The following is a 16,517-nucleotide window of genomic DNA, read 5'->3' on the forward strand; positions in this document are numbered from 1 at the left end:
CAGCAAAAAGTGCATGATCTGGCTGGTTTATTTGGGTGTAAAGTGGAGTCATTACCCTTCACATATCTTGGTTTGCCCATGGGCATTACCAGACCTAAAATTGAAGATCTAACACCTATGATCTGCAAAGTAGACAAAAGATTGTCTGGTCTGTCTAATATGATGTCATACAGTGCCAGATTGGTTACTATCAAAGCTGTTATTGCTGCTATGCCCAATCATGCTATGTGTGCCATGAAAGTCCATTATACCCATATTGATCATGTTGAGAAAGCATGCAAGATATTCCTATGGCAAGGCAAAGATATACATAAATCTGGTAAATGTCTTGTAAGTTGGAAGAAAGTTTGTATGCCCAAGATAGCTGGGGGACTTGGTGTTTTAGATTTGCGTCAGCAGAATAAGGCTTTACAAATGAAAAATTTATATAAGTTTTATAACAGACAAGATATTCCATGGGTCAATTTAATCTGGGCTGCTTATTATCAACATGGAATGTTACCAGAGCATAATCATCAAAAAGGACCATTTTGGTGGAAAGATTGTACATCTCTGATCGCCACATTTAAGGATTTGACTACTTGCCAAATTGGGGTTGGACAGACAACATTTATGTGGCATGACAAGTGGCAGCAGTTGAATCTTAAGGAGAAGTTTCCTCACTTGTTTTCATTTGCTAAGGATAAGTTGATATCGGTAAAGGATGCCAAGAATATAGCCATGGGTAATATATTTGATTTATTCAATATCCCACTGTCAAACATTGCATCTCAGCAATGCAATGAGCTTGGACAAATTATTATGACAGTTAGCAACGATGTGAATTCTAATGATAAATGGACATTGAGACAGAATGAAAAATCATATTCTACTAAGAAGGTATATAATGCTCTATCTAATCATCCTGTAGCACCACTTCCATTTAAATGGACATGGTCATCTGCTGCCCTGCCGAAGCAAAAGTTTTTCTTTTGGTTATTAATTCAGGACAGGCTAAATACCAAAGAGATGATGGAGAGGAAATCATTCTATGTGCAATGCAACAAATGTGTACTATGTGATGATCAATCAATTAAAACAATGGCACACCTTTTCTTCCATTGTGATTTTAGCAGAAACCTATGGTGGAAGATTGGTATGGAATGGAATGAGGATATGGATCATATCAATATGATGATAGATGGGGAACGGAGATCTAATAATATTTTCTTCAAGGAGGCTTTGATTTCAGGCTGCTGGAGCATTTGGATCCATAGAAATAATATCATTTTTGATAATCACAGTAGAGATCTTTTAGCATGTTTTTGCATTTTAAAGATAGCTTTGGTGTTATTAGACATAGAGTTAAACCTAGTCTAAAGGATGGTATGCAAGATTGGTTAGACCTTTTGTGAATTATGTAATAAGTACACTTTGTACATATGTGATTATATAAAATGAAAAATGACACAGTGGGGACCTTCCCCACTGTATTTGTGTCAAAAAAAACTGAAACATTAGTACATGTGTGATATGTAGACAAACAAAGAGTCCCTAGTATGCCTCTTAATTAGCTTGTTGGTTAATAGATGATTAGTTTCATAATCATGAACATTGGATGTTATTAATAACAAGGTTATGTCATTATATGAATGATGTAATGGACACACCCAATTAAGCGTAGCATAAGATCTCGTCATGAAGTTATTTGCTATAAGCTTTCGATACATAGTTACCTAATCCTTATGACCATGAGATCATGTAAATCACTTATACCGGAAAGGTACTTTGATTACACCAAACGCCACTGCGTAAATGGGTGGTTATAAAGGTGGGATTAAGTATTCGGAAAGTATGAGTTGAGGCATATGGATCAACAGTGGGATTTGTCCATCCCGATGACGGATAGATATACTCTGGGCCCTCTCGATGGAATGTCGTCTAATGTCTTGCAAGCATATGAATAAGTTCATAAGAGACCACATACCACGGTACGAGTAAAGAGTACTTGTCAGGAGACGAGGTTGAACAAGGTATAGAGTGATACCGAAGATCAAACCTCGAACAAGTAAAATATCGCGTGACAAAGGGAATTGGTATCGTATGTGAATGGTTCATTCGATCACTAAAAGTCATCGTTGAATATGTGGGAGCCATTATGGATCTCCAGATCCCGCTATTGGTTATTGGTCGGAGTGAGTACTCAACCATGTCCGCATAGTTCGCGAACCGTAGGGTGACACACTTAAAGTTGGATGTTGAAATGGTAGAACTTGAATATGGAATGGAGTTCAAATATTTGTTCGGAGTCCCGGATGAGATCCCGGACATCACGAGGAGTTCCGGAATGGTCCGGAGAATAAGATTCATATATAGGATGTCATTTTATGTGAATTAAAATGATCCGGAAGGTTCTATGGAAGGTTCTAGAAGGTTCTAGTGGGGGAGGAGTCCCAAGTGGACTCCCCCTATGGGGGCCGGCCACCCCCCCATATGGAAGGGGGGAATCCCACCCCAAGTGGGATTCCCACCTTGGGTAGGTTTCCCTAACATATGGAAGGTTTTGGGTTCGGGTCTTATTCGGAGACTTGTAGTCCAACACTTGGGGCTTCCACCTATATAATGAGGGGCCAAGGGGAGGGGGCCGGCCACCCCAAGACCACAACCTGGCCGCCCCCCTTGAGTGGCCGGCCACCCCCTCCCAAACCCTAGCCGCCCCCCTCTCCTCCATAGCTCCCGCGTGCTTTAGCGAAGCTCCGCCGGAGTTCTCCACCGCCACCGACACCACGCCGTCGTGCTGTCGGATTCAAGAGGAGCTACTACTTCCACTGCCCGCTGGAACGGGAGGTGGACGTCGTCTTCATCAACAACCGAACGTGTGACCGAGTACGGAGGTGCTGCCCGTTCGTGGCGCCGGAGGGATCGTGATCAAGATCTTCTACGCGCTTTTGCAAGCGGCAAGTGAACGTCTACCGCAGCAACAAGAGCCTCCTCTTGTAGGCTTTGGAATCTCTTCAAGGGTGAGACTCGATAAACCCCTCGTTGCTACCGTCTTCTAGATTGCATCTTGGCTTGGATTGCGTGTTCGCGGTAGGAAATTTTTTGTTTTCTATGCAACTTTATCCTACACAATCATCATCCACACTATACATCTAATCCTTTGTTACAGCAAGCCGGTGAGATTGACAACCTCACTGTTTCGTTGGGGCAAAGTACTTGGTTTGTGTTGTGCAGGTTCCACGTTGGCGCCGGAATCCCTGGTGTTGCGCCGCACTACATCTCGCCGCCATCAACCTTCAACGTGCTTCTTGACTCCTACTGGTTCGATAAACCTTGGTTTCTAACTGAGGGAAACTTACTGCTGTACGCATCACACCTTCCACTTGGGGTTCCCAACGGTCGCGTGTTGTACGCGTGTCACGCCGCTCATTCGTACAGGTGGTCGCCGGGGTCTCCGCGATCGCGGGGATGGCTCGGCTTTCGAGGCCGTCCGCTCCTCTGCAGTTGCTCCATCTGCCGGTCCATACATGGGGCCCCCGGTTTGCAGTTGCTCCGTCTGCCGGTCCATACATGGGGCCCCCCGGTTTCCAAGGTTGGCCGGTCGGGGTGCCCATGCCGCAGACTGCGCCTCCTCCTCGGCCGACTGCACCTGCGCCGTGATGACCCACAAGTATAGGGGGTGTATCGTAGTTTTCAATAAGTAAGAGTGTCGAACCCAACGAGGAGCAGAAGGTGTTGACAAGCAGTTTTGATGAAGGATTCACTGTAAATGCTCACATACAAGTATTCAGGGGGTTTTGATGTAGCAGATGAATAAAGTACGAGTAAGTAAAATGCGAGAGTAACAATTGCAGCGGGTGGCCCAATCCTTTTTAGCACAAAGGACAAGCCGGTTTGTTTACTTATAATGACCAAACGTTCTTGAGGACACACGGGAATTTAGTCTAGTGCTTTCGCTACATATGGCTAATTAATCTTCATTGTTTTGATAAGTGTTGTGTGGGTGAACCTATGCTAATGCACCGCCCTTCCTAGGACTAATACATACTTGTGATTATACCCCTTGCAAGCATCCGCAACTACAAGAAAGTAATTAAGATAAATCTAACCACAGCCTTAAACTCTGAGATCCTACTATCCTCCTGCATCGATATACCAACGGGGGTTTAGGTTTCTGTCACTCCGGCAACCCCGCAATTGGCAAACGAGTACAAGATGTATTCCCCTAGGCCCATAAAGGTGAAGTATCATGTAGTCGACGTTCACATGACACCACTAGAAGAATAACACCACAACTTAAATATGATAACATTGAATATTACTCAACCATAATTCACTACTAACATTTAGACTTCACCCATGTCCTCAAGAACTAAATGAACTACTCACGAGACATCATATGGAACACGATCAGAGGTGATATGATGATGAATAACAATCTGAACATAAACCTTGGTTCAATGGTTTCACTCAATAGCATCAATAACAAGTAGAAATCAATACCGGGAGAGTTTCCCCTATCAAACAATCAAGATCCAACCCAAATCGTTACAGCGGTGACGATGTGCAGCGGTGGAGACGGCGGTGATGATGATGGAGATGATGACGATGGTGAAGGAGATGATGTCCAACTCGATGACAGTGACGATGGCGTCGATTTCCCCCTCCGGGAGGGAATTTCCCCGGCAGATTTCAGCCTGCCGGAGAGCTCTTTTCTCTCTGGTGTTTTCTGCCCCGCAGAGGCGGCTGTGACTCTTCGCGACTATCCTCTGGAGCTTAGGTTTTCGGGGTGAAGATCTACACGAAGGAGAGGAGGCCAGAGGGGGCTGTGGGCCCCCTCCTCACAGGGCGGCGCGGCCAGGGCAGGGCCCGCGCCAGCCTATGAGGTGGGCCCATGGCGGCCCTCCTCGGCTCCCCCTTCTGGCTCCCTTCGTCTTCTAGAAAAATAGGATTTTCCGTATAATTTCTGTCAATTGTTGATCTTCCGAAATATCGCCTTCTGACGACGCTTTTTCCAGCAGAATCCTGACTCCGGTGCGCGATCCTCCAATAATCATGAAACATGCAAAATAGATGAAATAACATAAGTATCATCTCCAAATATGAAATATATCAATGAATAACAGCAAATTATGATATAAAATAGTGATGCAAAATGGACGTATCACGCCGCGGCCGCCTTATGGGTATCGACCGCCTGTACCCCAGATGCAATTCATGCCACAGCCGTCGTATCCGCAGTACCAAGGTCAATTTCAATATCTAATTACTGGTCAGCAGAGTATGGTGCAGCCACCTATATATCAGCAGCCACCGCCACAGCCTGGACAAGTGAAGAAGAGAAGGAAGAAGAAAAGTGCCACTACACGGTGGCGCAGCCGGTGCCTTCGGTGGGAGAGTCTGGGCCTCCTGTGGGACAGCCAATGCCTACATTGGGACAGTCTGCGCCATTGCCTATGGTGCAGCCATCTTTGGTGGCAAATTCTGATGTTCTTGTGGCTCCTTCACAGGCGCCTGCAGTTGGCGTTGTTCCTGATGCACCAGCGGTGAAGCAGAAGAAGGTGGGGCGCTGTTGGAAGTGCGCCGTTACTACGCATGCAACCAAGGATTGTAAGGCTGTTCATTATTGTCTGGTGTGTGATTCTGGGGCGCACCCGACCATTCGGTGTCCAATCCTGAAGCTGCCGAGACCTACGAGCTTTTTTGTCGGTTGTGGTAATGACGCCACGCTTGATCTTCAGCTCCCGGACTCAGTTTTTAAGCCTCAGTTGATTGCGTCTGGAGCACCTACAGCTTTGGTGCAGGTGTCTAGAGAGGGAGTAGTTTCAGCTGCAGATATCCAGAGTCTTTTAGCCCATATGTGTCCTGGGAATCCTACATGGAGGTGGGAGGCGGTGCCACATGGTGTTAATGTTTTTCTTGTTGGTATACCTACAGCCGAGGATCTGTCGAGGATTGATGGGATGCAGATGAGTGTGCCCAAGATTAGTGCACAGGCTCTTGTTTCTTCTTGGGTGCATCAGGATATTACTCCAGAGTTTGGTATGGAGCCTGTTTGGGTGCATGTCGACGGTGTACCTGACTCTGTTCGACACTTTTTAGGTCTCTGGGCTGTGGGGTCTCTTATTGGCACCACTCTTGACTTTGATTTAGTTTCCCTTCGGAGCCTGGGGATTATTCATATTCTTGTGGCTATGCGGGATCCTTCAGCGTTGGAGAAAGATAATGGATGCTTGCAAGTGGTTGCACTACTGCAGCTTAATGGTTACAAATTTTGCTTTCGTCGGGAAGCAGCTGGGTTTAAGCCGGACCCTCGGTTTCGTCCTTATTTCTGGAAGGACGGAGGTGATGATGATGGCTCTCATGGGTTTGAGGAGGAGCGATTTGATGACGCTACGGCGGATGCTGCGCCGGATGCGGCGAATATGGAGGTAGATGAACATCCACCGACTCAGTCTCAGGGTGCTTCAGCGGTGCCGGTTGCGCAGGTGGCTCTGACTCCATTCAACCACTCGCCGATGACGGACAGAGGACGCCAGATTGTAGCTCGTGCCAGGGCGGAGTCTCCTCGCCTAGTTGCTTCGCGGCCTTCGCTCTCTCGGTCTGCTTCTCCGTCTCGTGTACGGACGTTCATGCAGGGACGCACTCGACCGGTGTCATCTACTGCTCCTACGCCTTCTTCGCCACGCACACCACAGGGGGCGCCGGATCCGTCTTCTACTTCGACACAGACGGAGCCGGCGTGTGGCCGGGACGCGTCACAGCCTTTGGTACAACCTCTCCCCGTGTCTCCGACACGATAAGAGGCACCGCAGGTTGGGTCGCTGTCGACCACGCTTCCGCAGCTGGCGGCCTTGTCGACCTTGCAGCAGCCGGCCACGGAGGCTTTGTTGCAGCAGGTGCCGTCGATGGACGCGCCGCTGGTCGCCACGGTGTCTGCCACGGGACCCACGCAGGGTCAGCAGCCGGATGCGGCAACGACGCAGCACGCCGCGTCGGTCACGACGCCCACGTCGCAACACGCCACGTCAACTGCGCTGCAGCACACGGCTTCGACGACCTGGCAGCGGTCGGCCATGACGGTGCTGCAGGAGTCGTTCACGCCTCCAGGGGTTGGCGCGGACCTCGAGGTGACGCTGCACGCGCCTGCGGCTGTGCTCTCTCGGGCGGACGGGCCGCTTGGGGCACATGTGCCGCCTCCACGGGCGGAGGAGGCCCCTGCGTCCATGCCGTCGTCGCCTATGGACGGGGGCTCGCCGCGTTCTGGCTCGGTACAGGGGGCTTCACCGACTTTTTCCCCTGTAGCGTCGGATTCTACGTCGGCTTCGTCACCGCGTTCGGCTTCACCTTCGCCGGTCTCCACCTTGCAGCAGCCTCTTCCCGCTGTCCCTCCTACTGTCGTTCAGCCGACGGTGAGGTGAAGTGGGAGGTACGCGCTTGCGGAAGATGGGTTGGGACGGACGAGGATGTCATGCAGCGAGCCATGCGACGCAAGGCGGAGTTGAACCTCGATACGGCTGATACGAAAGAACCATCCAAGTCTTTTACTTCCTTTTCAGATTCATGTATTTCTTCTAATTTGAGTAGTCTTGGGGTCTCATTGGGTAACACGTCTCAGTTTCGGCTAATGTGTTGAGACAGACGGAACTTGATCGTTTAACGGTTGTTCCGAACGTTTCCACTGGGCTTGAAACTCCCGTGATAGACGATGATAAAGAGGATGACATCCTAGATGGTCAGCTTCTCTCGACTATCATTGGTAATATCTCAGAAGTCGACTTAGAACACTCGGAGCTTAGTTCAGTCTATGACTTAAAAGCTTCAGCACGAGGTTCTCGGTCTTCAGCTGGGAAGAAGTCTCGTAGATATAGCAAAAGTTCTAAATCTAAAATAGTTTCTCAATGAATGGCATGTTTCGAAATAGCAGAGGTCTTGGTGACTTGGCTAAGCATTCTCACATTACCGACGGTTGTAGAAACTATGATTTAGATTTTATTGCAATATCATAGACGGGTAGGCGGAATTTCTCACAAAGTTTCCTCGACCGTTTATCAGGCGGGATTAACTTTCAGTGGTTTTCTCGCCCGCCTCGTGGTAGGTCTGGTGGCATTTTAGTTGGCGTCCGAATAGACACCATGACTGTTCTATCTAGTTCTGATGGCGAGTATCACAATAAGCTCGACATTCAGAATAAGGCTGATGGTTTCATGTGGAGTCTGGTTGCCGTGTATGGTGCCGCCCAAGACGCTTTTAAGGCTGACTTTTTACGTGAGTTGGTAAATCTTACTATAGATAATCCCTACCCGATTTTGATCGGTGGAGATTTTAATTTACTAAGATTTCCTCATGAAAAAAGTAAAGGTCTTTTTGATGGACATTGGCCTTTCTTGTTTAATGCTGTCATTGATAGCCTTGACTTAAGAGAGGTGTTTATGTCCGGTCGACAGTTTACTTGGGCCAACAGCTTGCCTGAACCCACATACGAAAAGCTAGATCGCGTGTTGATGGATACTAAATGGAAAGATAAATACCCTATGGTGTCGGTCCGTGCACTAGAACGTATTGAAAAATTGTCCGACCATGCTCCTATCCTCTTAACTACTGGAAATCCCTGAACTGTTTGTAAGTGGCCTTTCAAATTTGAACTTGGCTGGCTACAGAGAGATGGGTTCCATGAGATGGTTAAGGCGGTTTGGGAAATGCCGGTTGGTGGTAGCACTCCAATCTTGAGATGGAATAATAAGATGCGTGCAATGCGCAGACATCTCTCTGGTTGGGCTGCCCATATGACTGGCATTCTTAAGAAGGAAAAGGCTCGCTTATCAACTTTGATTGATGAGCTTGAGGCGGTTGCTGAGGTAAGACCATTGTCTCCGCATGAGATTGAACTTAAGAATCAGTCCAATGCGCAGATGGCGAGTCTCCTTCGCGAGGAGGAACTCAAATGGTATCAACGTTCTAAAGCCCAATTCATTTTAGAAGGAGATTCAAATACGCGATATTTCCATGGCATAGCCAATGGGAGACATCGGAAAAAATGTATTCACTCTCTTACTCAAGATGAAGGGTTGATTGAAGGCCATGAGCAACTTAAATCTTACATTACTAATTATTATAAAGGCTTGTTTGGTCCTCCAGATGAAAGCTCTTTTTCTCTAAATGAGGACTTAACAGCTGATATACCCCAAGTTTCTCTAGAAGAAAATGGCTTACTAACTGCACCTTATTCTGAGGAAGAGGTGCAGAAGGCTATTTCCAAATGGAATGCAACAAAGCACCGGGTCCCGATGGTTTTCCAGCAGAGTTTTATCAAACTTTCTGGGATACTATTAAAGCGGATCTTCTAGATTTGTTCAGTGCTCTGCATATAGGATAATTAGAATTATTTCGTCTAAATTTTGGTGAAGTAATCTTGTTACCGAAAGTTAATGAGGCAGAAAGGATTCAACAATATGGACCTATTTGCCTCTTAAACGTAAGTTTCAAGATTTTCACGAAAGTGGCCACCATTAGACTTAATACGGTTGCGGATCATGTAGTTCGATCAGCCATCACAAACCGCTTTCATGCAAGGACGAAATATCCTTGATGGAGTGGTGGTTTTGCATGAGACGGTACATGAGATGCATACTAAGAAATTAAATGGGGTTATTTTAAAATTAGATTTTGAAAAGGCTTATGACAAGGTCAAATGGTCTTTCCTTCAACAGACACTCAGGATTCCTGAATGGCGCGCTTTAATAAATGATTTTGTGTATGGAGGTAGTGTGGCAATTCGGGTTAATGATGACACCGGCCATTATTTCCAAACAAGAAAAGGGTTACGCCAAGGGGATCCGTTATCACCTATGTTATTCAACATTGTGGCGGATATGTTGGCTATACTCATAGAGCGGGCCAAGTCTGATAGTCAGATTGAAGGTGTGATTCCACATCTCGTTGATGGTGGTTTATCTATCCTTCAATATACCGACGATACAATTATGTTTATGGATCACGATCTCGAGAAAGCTCAAAACCTAAAATTAATTTTGACGGCTTTTGAGCAGCTCTCGAGATTGAAAATCAATTTCCATAAAAGCGAATTGTTCTGTTTCGGTGATGCCCAAGATGATACAGCTCTTTATACAGAGTTGTTTGGTTGTGGGCAAGGCCAATTTCCTATTCGCTATTTGGGTATTCCGATTCATTATCGGAGACTTACGATTGCTAAATGGAAAATAGTGGAAGAAAGATTACAGAAGCGCCTTAGCTGTTGGAAAGGTAAATTGTTGTCCATGGGAGGAAGATTGATACTCATTAATTCGGTAGTGACAAATATGGTACTGTATATGTTATCATTCTTCCTATTGCCAAAAGGAATTCTGCATAAACTCGATTATTATCGATCCAAATTCTTTTGGCAAGGGGACAGTGAGAAAAAGAAGTATCGACTAGTCAAATGGAGTATAGTTTGTAGTCCCAAAGATCAAGGCGGGCTTGGAGTTCATGACTTGGAGGTCAAGAATTCAGCTCTGCTGGGTAAATGGCTTTTTAAGCTCCTTACCGATGATGGGATTTGGCAAACTATTCTTCGGAGAAAGTATATAGGCTCAAAGACGTTATCCCAAGTGGTATGGAAACCTGGGGACTCACACTTCTGGGCTGGTCTAATGGTGATAAAAAATGTCTTTTTTCGCCATGAAACTTTCTCAATTAAGAATGGAGCACAGATACGATTCTGGAAAGATGCTTGGTTAGACAATGCACCCCTAAGTGAACAGTATCCTGCATTGTATTGTATCGTTCATCGCAAAGGAGATACCATTGCTACAGTAATGGCTACCTCTCCTCCGAATGTGACGTTCAGACGAGTTTTGATAGGACAAAGGCTATTGGCGGGGAATACCTTAATTCAAAGGCTGGGGGACCTGAACCAGATGAATTTAGGTGGAATTTACACGTAGACGGTTCTTTCTCGGTCAAATCTTTATACAACGCCATACTTCTTTCTGATATACCAGTGGATAATAATAAGAAAATTTTAAAGATGAAGATACCATTAAAAATAAAAATATTCGGATGGTATCTTCGTCGAGGTGTCATCCTCACCAAAGACAATCTTGTTAAGCGGAATTGGCAAGGAAGTAAGCGATGTGTTTTTTGTCATCATGATGAAACTATTAAACACCTCTTCTTCCAGTGCCAGTTCGCGAGATCTATTTGGTCTGTCATCCAAGTAGCGTCTACCTTGTACCCTCCGTCTAGTGTGCCAATGTCTTTGGCAGTTGGCTTCATGGTATAGATTCAAGGTTTAAGTTGTTTCTTAGGGTGGGGGCCCTTGTAGTGATCTGGACGCTTTGGCTGAGTAGAAATGACAAAAAAATTAATGATAAAAATTGCTCTTTGTTGCAGGTCATCTACAGATGTACATGTATTCTCCGTTTGTGGTTACCTCTTCAGCGCTTGGAGAACTGAGACCTATTTACGGAGGTATGTACACGGTTGGAGGCTACGGCGAGGGATAATTTTCCCTACATGGGTGGCAGCATAGTCTACGGATTGAAGTCCCACCCACACCTTAGGCGTTTTATAATTCATCGTTTCGATATGTATTTCGCCTTTTTTCTTTTTTAGTTTGACATATTTGTGATCCTAAGACTATTAAAATGACTGTGTGCATCCTGATTGTGCAGAGGCTGGATGTAATTGCTTATCAAAAGTAATAAAACATCCTTTATCGAAAAACATAGTTGCCCCAAATCATAGAACTACGAGAAAGTACTACTAGTACATTTTTTTAAGCATGACATGATGATAGTCATCATATGCTCAGTTCTCTATAACTATTTAGTACTTACCCTTGTGGGCACAAACTACATGATCAAACGAACTTTCTGAAGGCAACAGCAGTCAAGGACTTATACTAGATGGTGATATATATCAAACAAGATTGGGTTATACTACCTCTCTGTTCCGTAAAATAAGACGCATAATTTTTTTCCAGAAGTCAAACGATGTAAAATTTGACCAAGATTTAAGGAAAAACTATCAATATCTATCACGCCAAATCGATGTAACTAGATATATCAGGACATACATTTTCATATTATATTTATATAGTATTGCTGTTCTCAATAGATTTTTCTATAAACTTTGGTCAAAGTCTACCTCGTTTGACTTCAGGAAAAATATATACACCTTATACAGTATTAAGGAAGATAGTATAGGCTAATAAACTGCAGAAGCCTTATACATCTATACAATGTGTGTGCATACATATATGCACAAGACATACTAACAAAATTGCCTATCCGGTCACGTAGGCTAATCAGAAGCCTTGTATATCTGTACAACAGCACGTGTGTATTATGTATATGCAGAAAGCTTTAAGTAACTGAGCATCTGCTGTAAAAAAATAAAAGCTAAAGCAGTTGATGTATATCAAATTCCCGTGGTGCAAGAAATTACCCCGAATGATCTCTGTTATGTTCTTCCCTGCTCGTCCTACAACTGCACCGATGTGTTCATCAGCAACACCGATGGTATGTGATTCTTGGGCCTCAGTATTAGCAGGTGATCTAACAGGCGTACCAGGCTGCAAAGTTACAACATAAAACCATGGTTAGACTATTTGAACACATATCAGGTTTACAATTCCATTAAAACAGGAAAAACAAAACTAAAAAAGATTTGGCGTAGAGTTATACAACTAATTATACAGATGATAAATAGAAGAAATATCAGTTCTGTCATACAAGCAGTCTTGCAAAATAATAATAAAATATGCATCTAAGATATCATGTGAAAAGATCAAAAGGCATGAACAGGCACACACATCAAATCAAACATCAAGGAGTGTAACTCACACAACATCAACCAGAAGTTGCAACATACACACCTCTTACAACAAAAAAAATGTTTAGTGTGATACACCTAGACCCTTTTATTTTCAATGCACTACCTAAGACCAATAGCATGCAAAAAAAAAACTTCATGGTATACATGTACGTTATCCTTCTCCAGAAAACAACACATGTCTGCAAGTGTGATATAGTGATTTATTTCAAATGCACTACTAATACAGTAGAGTGCACAAAAAGTTATCAGGACATCAGCATACATTCATGAGATCCAAATCTGGCCCTTTAGTAATTTCAAAGACTTGGACAGGAAAAATGGTCTGCACTTACTAATGTAGTACACTGCAAAACAGGAAACTGTATTTCTATTAGAAAGCATCTGATGCATATTACCCACCAACATCTCTCTCCACAAGTAGACAGCAAAATAAAACATATGGTACACGCTGAAAAAAAAAAGGTGCACAAGATGCAGGGCAGCAACATGAATAATGCAGCAGCAAACACCAACCTTGTTGTTTTGGTACCTTCCACCACCACAAGCATAACCATTAGGTCCATAGTTCACATCATTGTTATCTGGAACCTGTGGAATCATATACCCAACCGGAACAGCAGCTGGGTAACTTGGGAAACCAAGGCCTGAATATTTTGAAGTGAAGGAAATGAGTAAGAGGAAATGGTGATGCCATATCTGAAGGGTGAGTCCATCTATAAATATCAGAGATGACAAGCAGTATGTCTACCAGAACATGTCAATATATCCCAGCATTCAGTTGAAACTTTTTTTAGAAAGAAAAGCATGTTAAATACAGCACATGGATTCCTCAAAGACTAGCGCGAGATAGGTATTATGAGCAGGCACCCCATTTAAGCAAGCATGTAGCAATGTGGTAAGATCGAAAATTCAGTAGTGAAAAATCTAGGATTTACCTGCATATGGAAATGGGGAACTCAAATTAGGTGGGTAGTGAACATCCTCAGATAACTTGTTCAATATCAAATATATCGCTCGCATCTGAGTGTTTAAGGGTCCTGTGATAGTAACAAGCCTATCATGCAAACCAACAAAGTTGTTGTCCTGCGGTGAAATCTTAATTCCAGCATGTGAATCTTCAATGAATGACCTGAAGAGAGAGAGAGAGAGAGAGAGAACACAACTTTCAACATTCAAAGGGGCAGAAACAAAAAGTACAATAAATGCAAGAACAACGACAAAACATGGGATAAAGTTGAAATCAGACCAAGCAGATGAGTATTAAGAACAAGACTATATAGTTCCTACGATCATCTGTTGGTTCAGATACACTTCATCAATTTACTGAATCGTTACATAACACACGCATTGAAATTTAGGTATCACAATGGGATAAGACTTAATGATACCATCAGAGATTAGCAGGTTTATTGATTAGGCATACTTGATTGTTGCTCCTTCTTTACCAATAATCCCTCCACAAGAGCTATTAGGAACTACAAGTCTAAACTTTGGTTGCCCATGTGTGTGGCGATGTTAGATGCAGAACATATGTCATCTTTTTTTCGAGTGTGATATGGCTAGAACTGTTTGGGCCTATATGGCTACTTAAAACATGAAAAGCCATGATAGATCCTACAAAAATCCAGATTCACTGAGGCACCGAGCTATGCAGAAGGTATGCAGCCATGAATGCCGACGACACTTATGCCTCTGGATCAACCTGCGCCAACTAACCAACCTGGTTTGACTGCTTGCAAAAATACTAATTTTCCTGTTTCATATGCACTCAAGTTCATACTTAAAAGTTCACAACAGAAAAATAAATTAAAAACAGGAGCAAGTCTGAACAATATGGATCCAACAGATTACGAACCCCATGCTCGGATTCCTTCATCATCTCATATGAACTACTGCCAATCGTGCATGAAACTGAATTTCCATAAAATTGTTACTGAAGCACAACACAGTCAATATAGTATTTCTTACTGAAAATATACTAATAAACACTCACCGTAACACAGAAATTAATCACCGCTGCTTTCAGCACGGTTCTATCTAGGTACCAATAATTAAACACCACAACGTACTGATGTAGTACTAGAAACTCGTAGAGCAACAAGGCTAACTTAGTACGAAGCTACTGGTAGAAATCGGAAGCGGCCAACACTAGTAGACCAAATTAACACACCGGTTCTACTAACTTGTACCGATGGATCGCTCGTCATCGTGCATCGATCGATCAGGTGGGGGGCAGCACCAGGTGGTGGTGGCTCCCGCGGCTGGCGCCGTAGAGCGCGACGGCGAGGGCGACGTCCATGGCGGCCACGGAGAAGACCATAGCGGCGAGGATCCCGACGCGCACCTTGCTCCAGAAGGCCGCGCGGCGCGTGCGGATGGCGGCGGCCGTGGGGTCGTAGCTGAGCTCGGCGGAGGCTGTCTCGGCGAGCGCGGCGAGGAGGCGCTTGGAGCGCGGGGTGAGGCCGCGGGCGTGGCGCAGCTCGGCGAGGACGAGCTCCATCCCCGTGAGGACGGGGCCCTCGGCGTCCGCGGCGGCGACGGCGGCGGTGGAGTCGGCGGGCGCTGCGACCTGCATGGACAGAAACAGGACACCGACGTGAATTTTGTTTAGTGCGTTTGGATTGGAGCTTCCAGATTGACGGAGACATAAAGAATTCAGATTAGGAATTCGAATCAGGACGGGAGGCTGCAGAGATTCGTTTCGAGCTGATCAGCAATACGAAGTCATGGGCACCCGAATTCGAACTGATCGGTTAAATTTAAATTTAATGGCCACCCCAAGCCCAAACACAGCTAAACGGAACTCAACATTCCAAGCACCGACTGAACGGAACTCGAGCAGCAGAGCACATCGGAATCGACCGGGGTCCGGGGATCATCACCTGGGTCTGAGTGACGGTGGAGTCGGCAGAGGCGGGGACGACGTCGGTGACGGTGGAGTCGGCGGAGGCGGGGACGACGGTGGTGGAGGAGACTTGGTCGGGGCCAGGGAGCTCCAGCAGGGGCGCGAGGACGGCGGGGACCTCGAGCGCGGGATCCGGCTGCAGCGCGGAAGCGGCGGTGGGGAAGGCGGAGCAGTCCTCGTCGTCGTAGGAGAGGCGCTTGCCGACCTCCTGTCGAGCACGAAGAGGGCGGAGAAGGTCATCGATTATTCCTGGGCGGAGGCGCCGCGCGCGTGCGGGTCGGTCAGGTCGGTGGGGTTTACCTTGGCGATGGAGGCGACGTCGCGGGCGGCGGGCGCGGGGAGGTCCGTGGCGGAAGCGGATGAGGACGAACCCACCGAGCTGCGGTTGGCGGAGGCGACGGCGAACTTGGCGCCGGAGGAGGAGAGGTCGGCGCGGGGGGTGGAGGTCGGGGTGGGGAGATTCGGGTCCGACGACGTGGGCGCCGGGGACGCCCGAGCAGCGGCGGCGGCGGCGGAGCGGGCGGTAGAGCCGGCGCGAAGCTTGGCCATGGTGGCGCGTCCGCGCGTGGTCTCGGAATGGTGGGTTCTGGAAGCTGGGTTTGGACTGGGTTCGACTCGAGTCGGATGCGACCGTGGTCAACCGGGGAACGTATTTATGGAAGACGGGATGAAGAAGAGTGTGGGGTACGAGCTGGGCCCATCTGTCAGACGTGACAGCTCGCGTGCGTGCGTTCGGAGCTTGCATGGGCCGGCCCTGAAATTGAATTTCATCAATCAATTGACACGTCCATTG

The 16,517-nt window shown here is 46.1% G+C and overlaps 2 protein-coding genes across 2 annotated transcripts in view; both read right to left on the reverse strand.

The window, feature by feature from the left end:
- Positions 1-14,307, reverse strand: part of LOC139831878 (protein BTR1-like) — a 55,503-nt gene extending 41,196 nt beyond the window's left edge. The window contains exons 1-4 of the mRNA XM_071821235.1: positions 14,243-14,307; positions 13,755-13,948; positions 13,333-13,463; positions 12,433-12,556 (exon numbers count right to left, since the gene is read on the reverse strand). Of these exons, the coding sequence (XP_071677336.1) occupies positions 12,433-12,556; positions 13,333-13,463; positions 13,755-13,839 (340 nt within the window). The 5' untranslated portion in view covers positions 13,840-13,948; positions 14,243-14,307. The remainder of the gene's footprint in view (positions 1-12,432; positions 12,557-13,332; positions 13,464-13,754; positions 13,949-14,242) is intronic.
- A 414-nt stretch (positions 14,308-14,721) lies between these two features.
- Positions 14,722-16,460, reverse strand: LOC127305273 (uncharacterized). The gene is made up of 3 exons (XM_051335685.2): positions 16,025-16,460; positions 15,702-15,932; positions 14,722-15,388 (listed from the first exon to the last, which is right to left on the reverse strand). The coding sequence occupies exons 1-3, from the start codon at positions 16,271-16,273 to the stop codon at positions 15,041-15,043; spliced, it is 828 nt and encodes a 275-aa protein (XP_051191645.1). The 5' UTR covers positions 16,274-16,460; the 3' UTR covers positions 14,722-15,040.
- Between the last annotated feature and the right edge of the window lie 57 nt (positions 16,461-16,517).

The sequence above is a fragment of the Lolium perenne genome, chromosome 6 (assembly GCF_019359855.2).
Source record: "Lolium perenne isolate Kyuss_39 chromosome 6, Kyuss_2.0, whole genome shotgun sequence".
Lineage (NCBI taxonomy): Eukaryota > Viridiplantae > Streptophyta > Magnoliopsida > Poales > Poaceae > Lolium > Lolium perenne.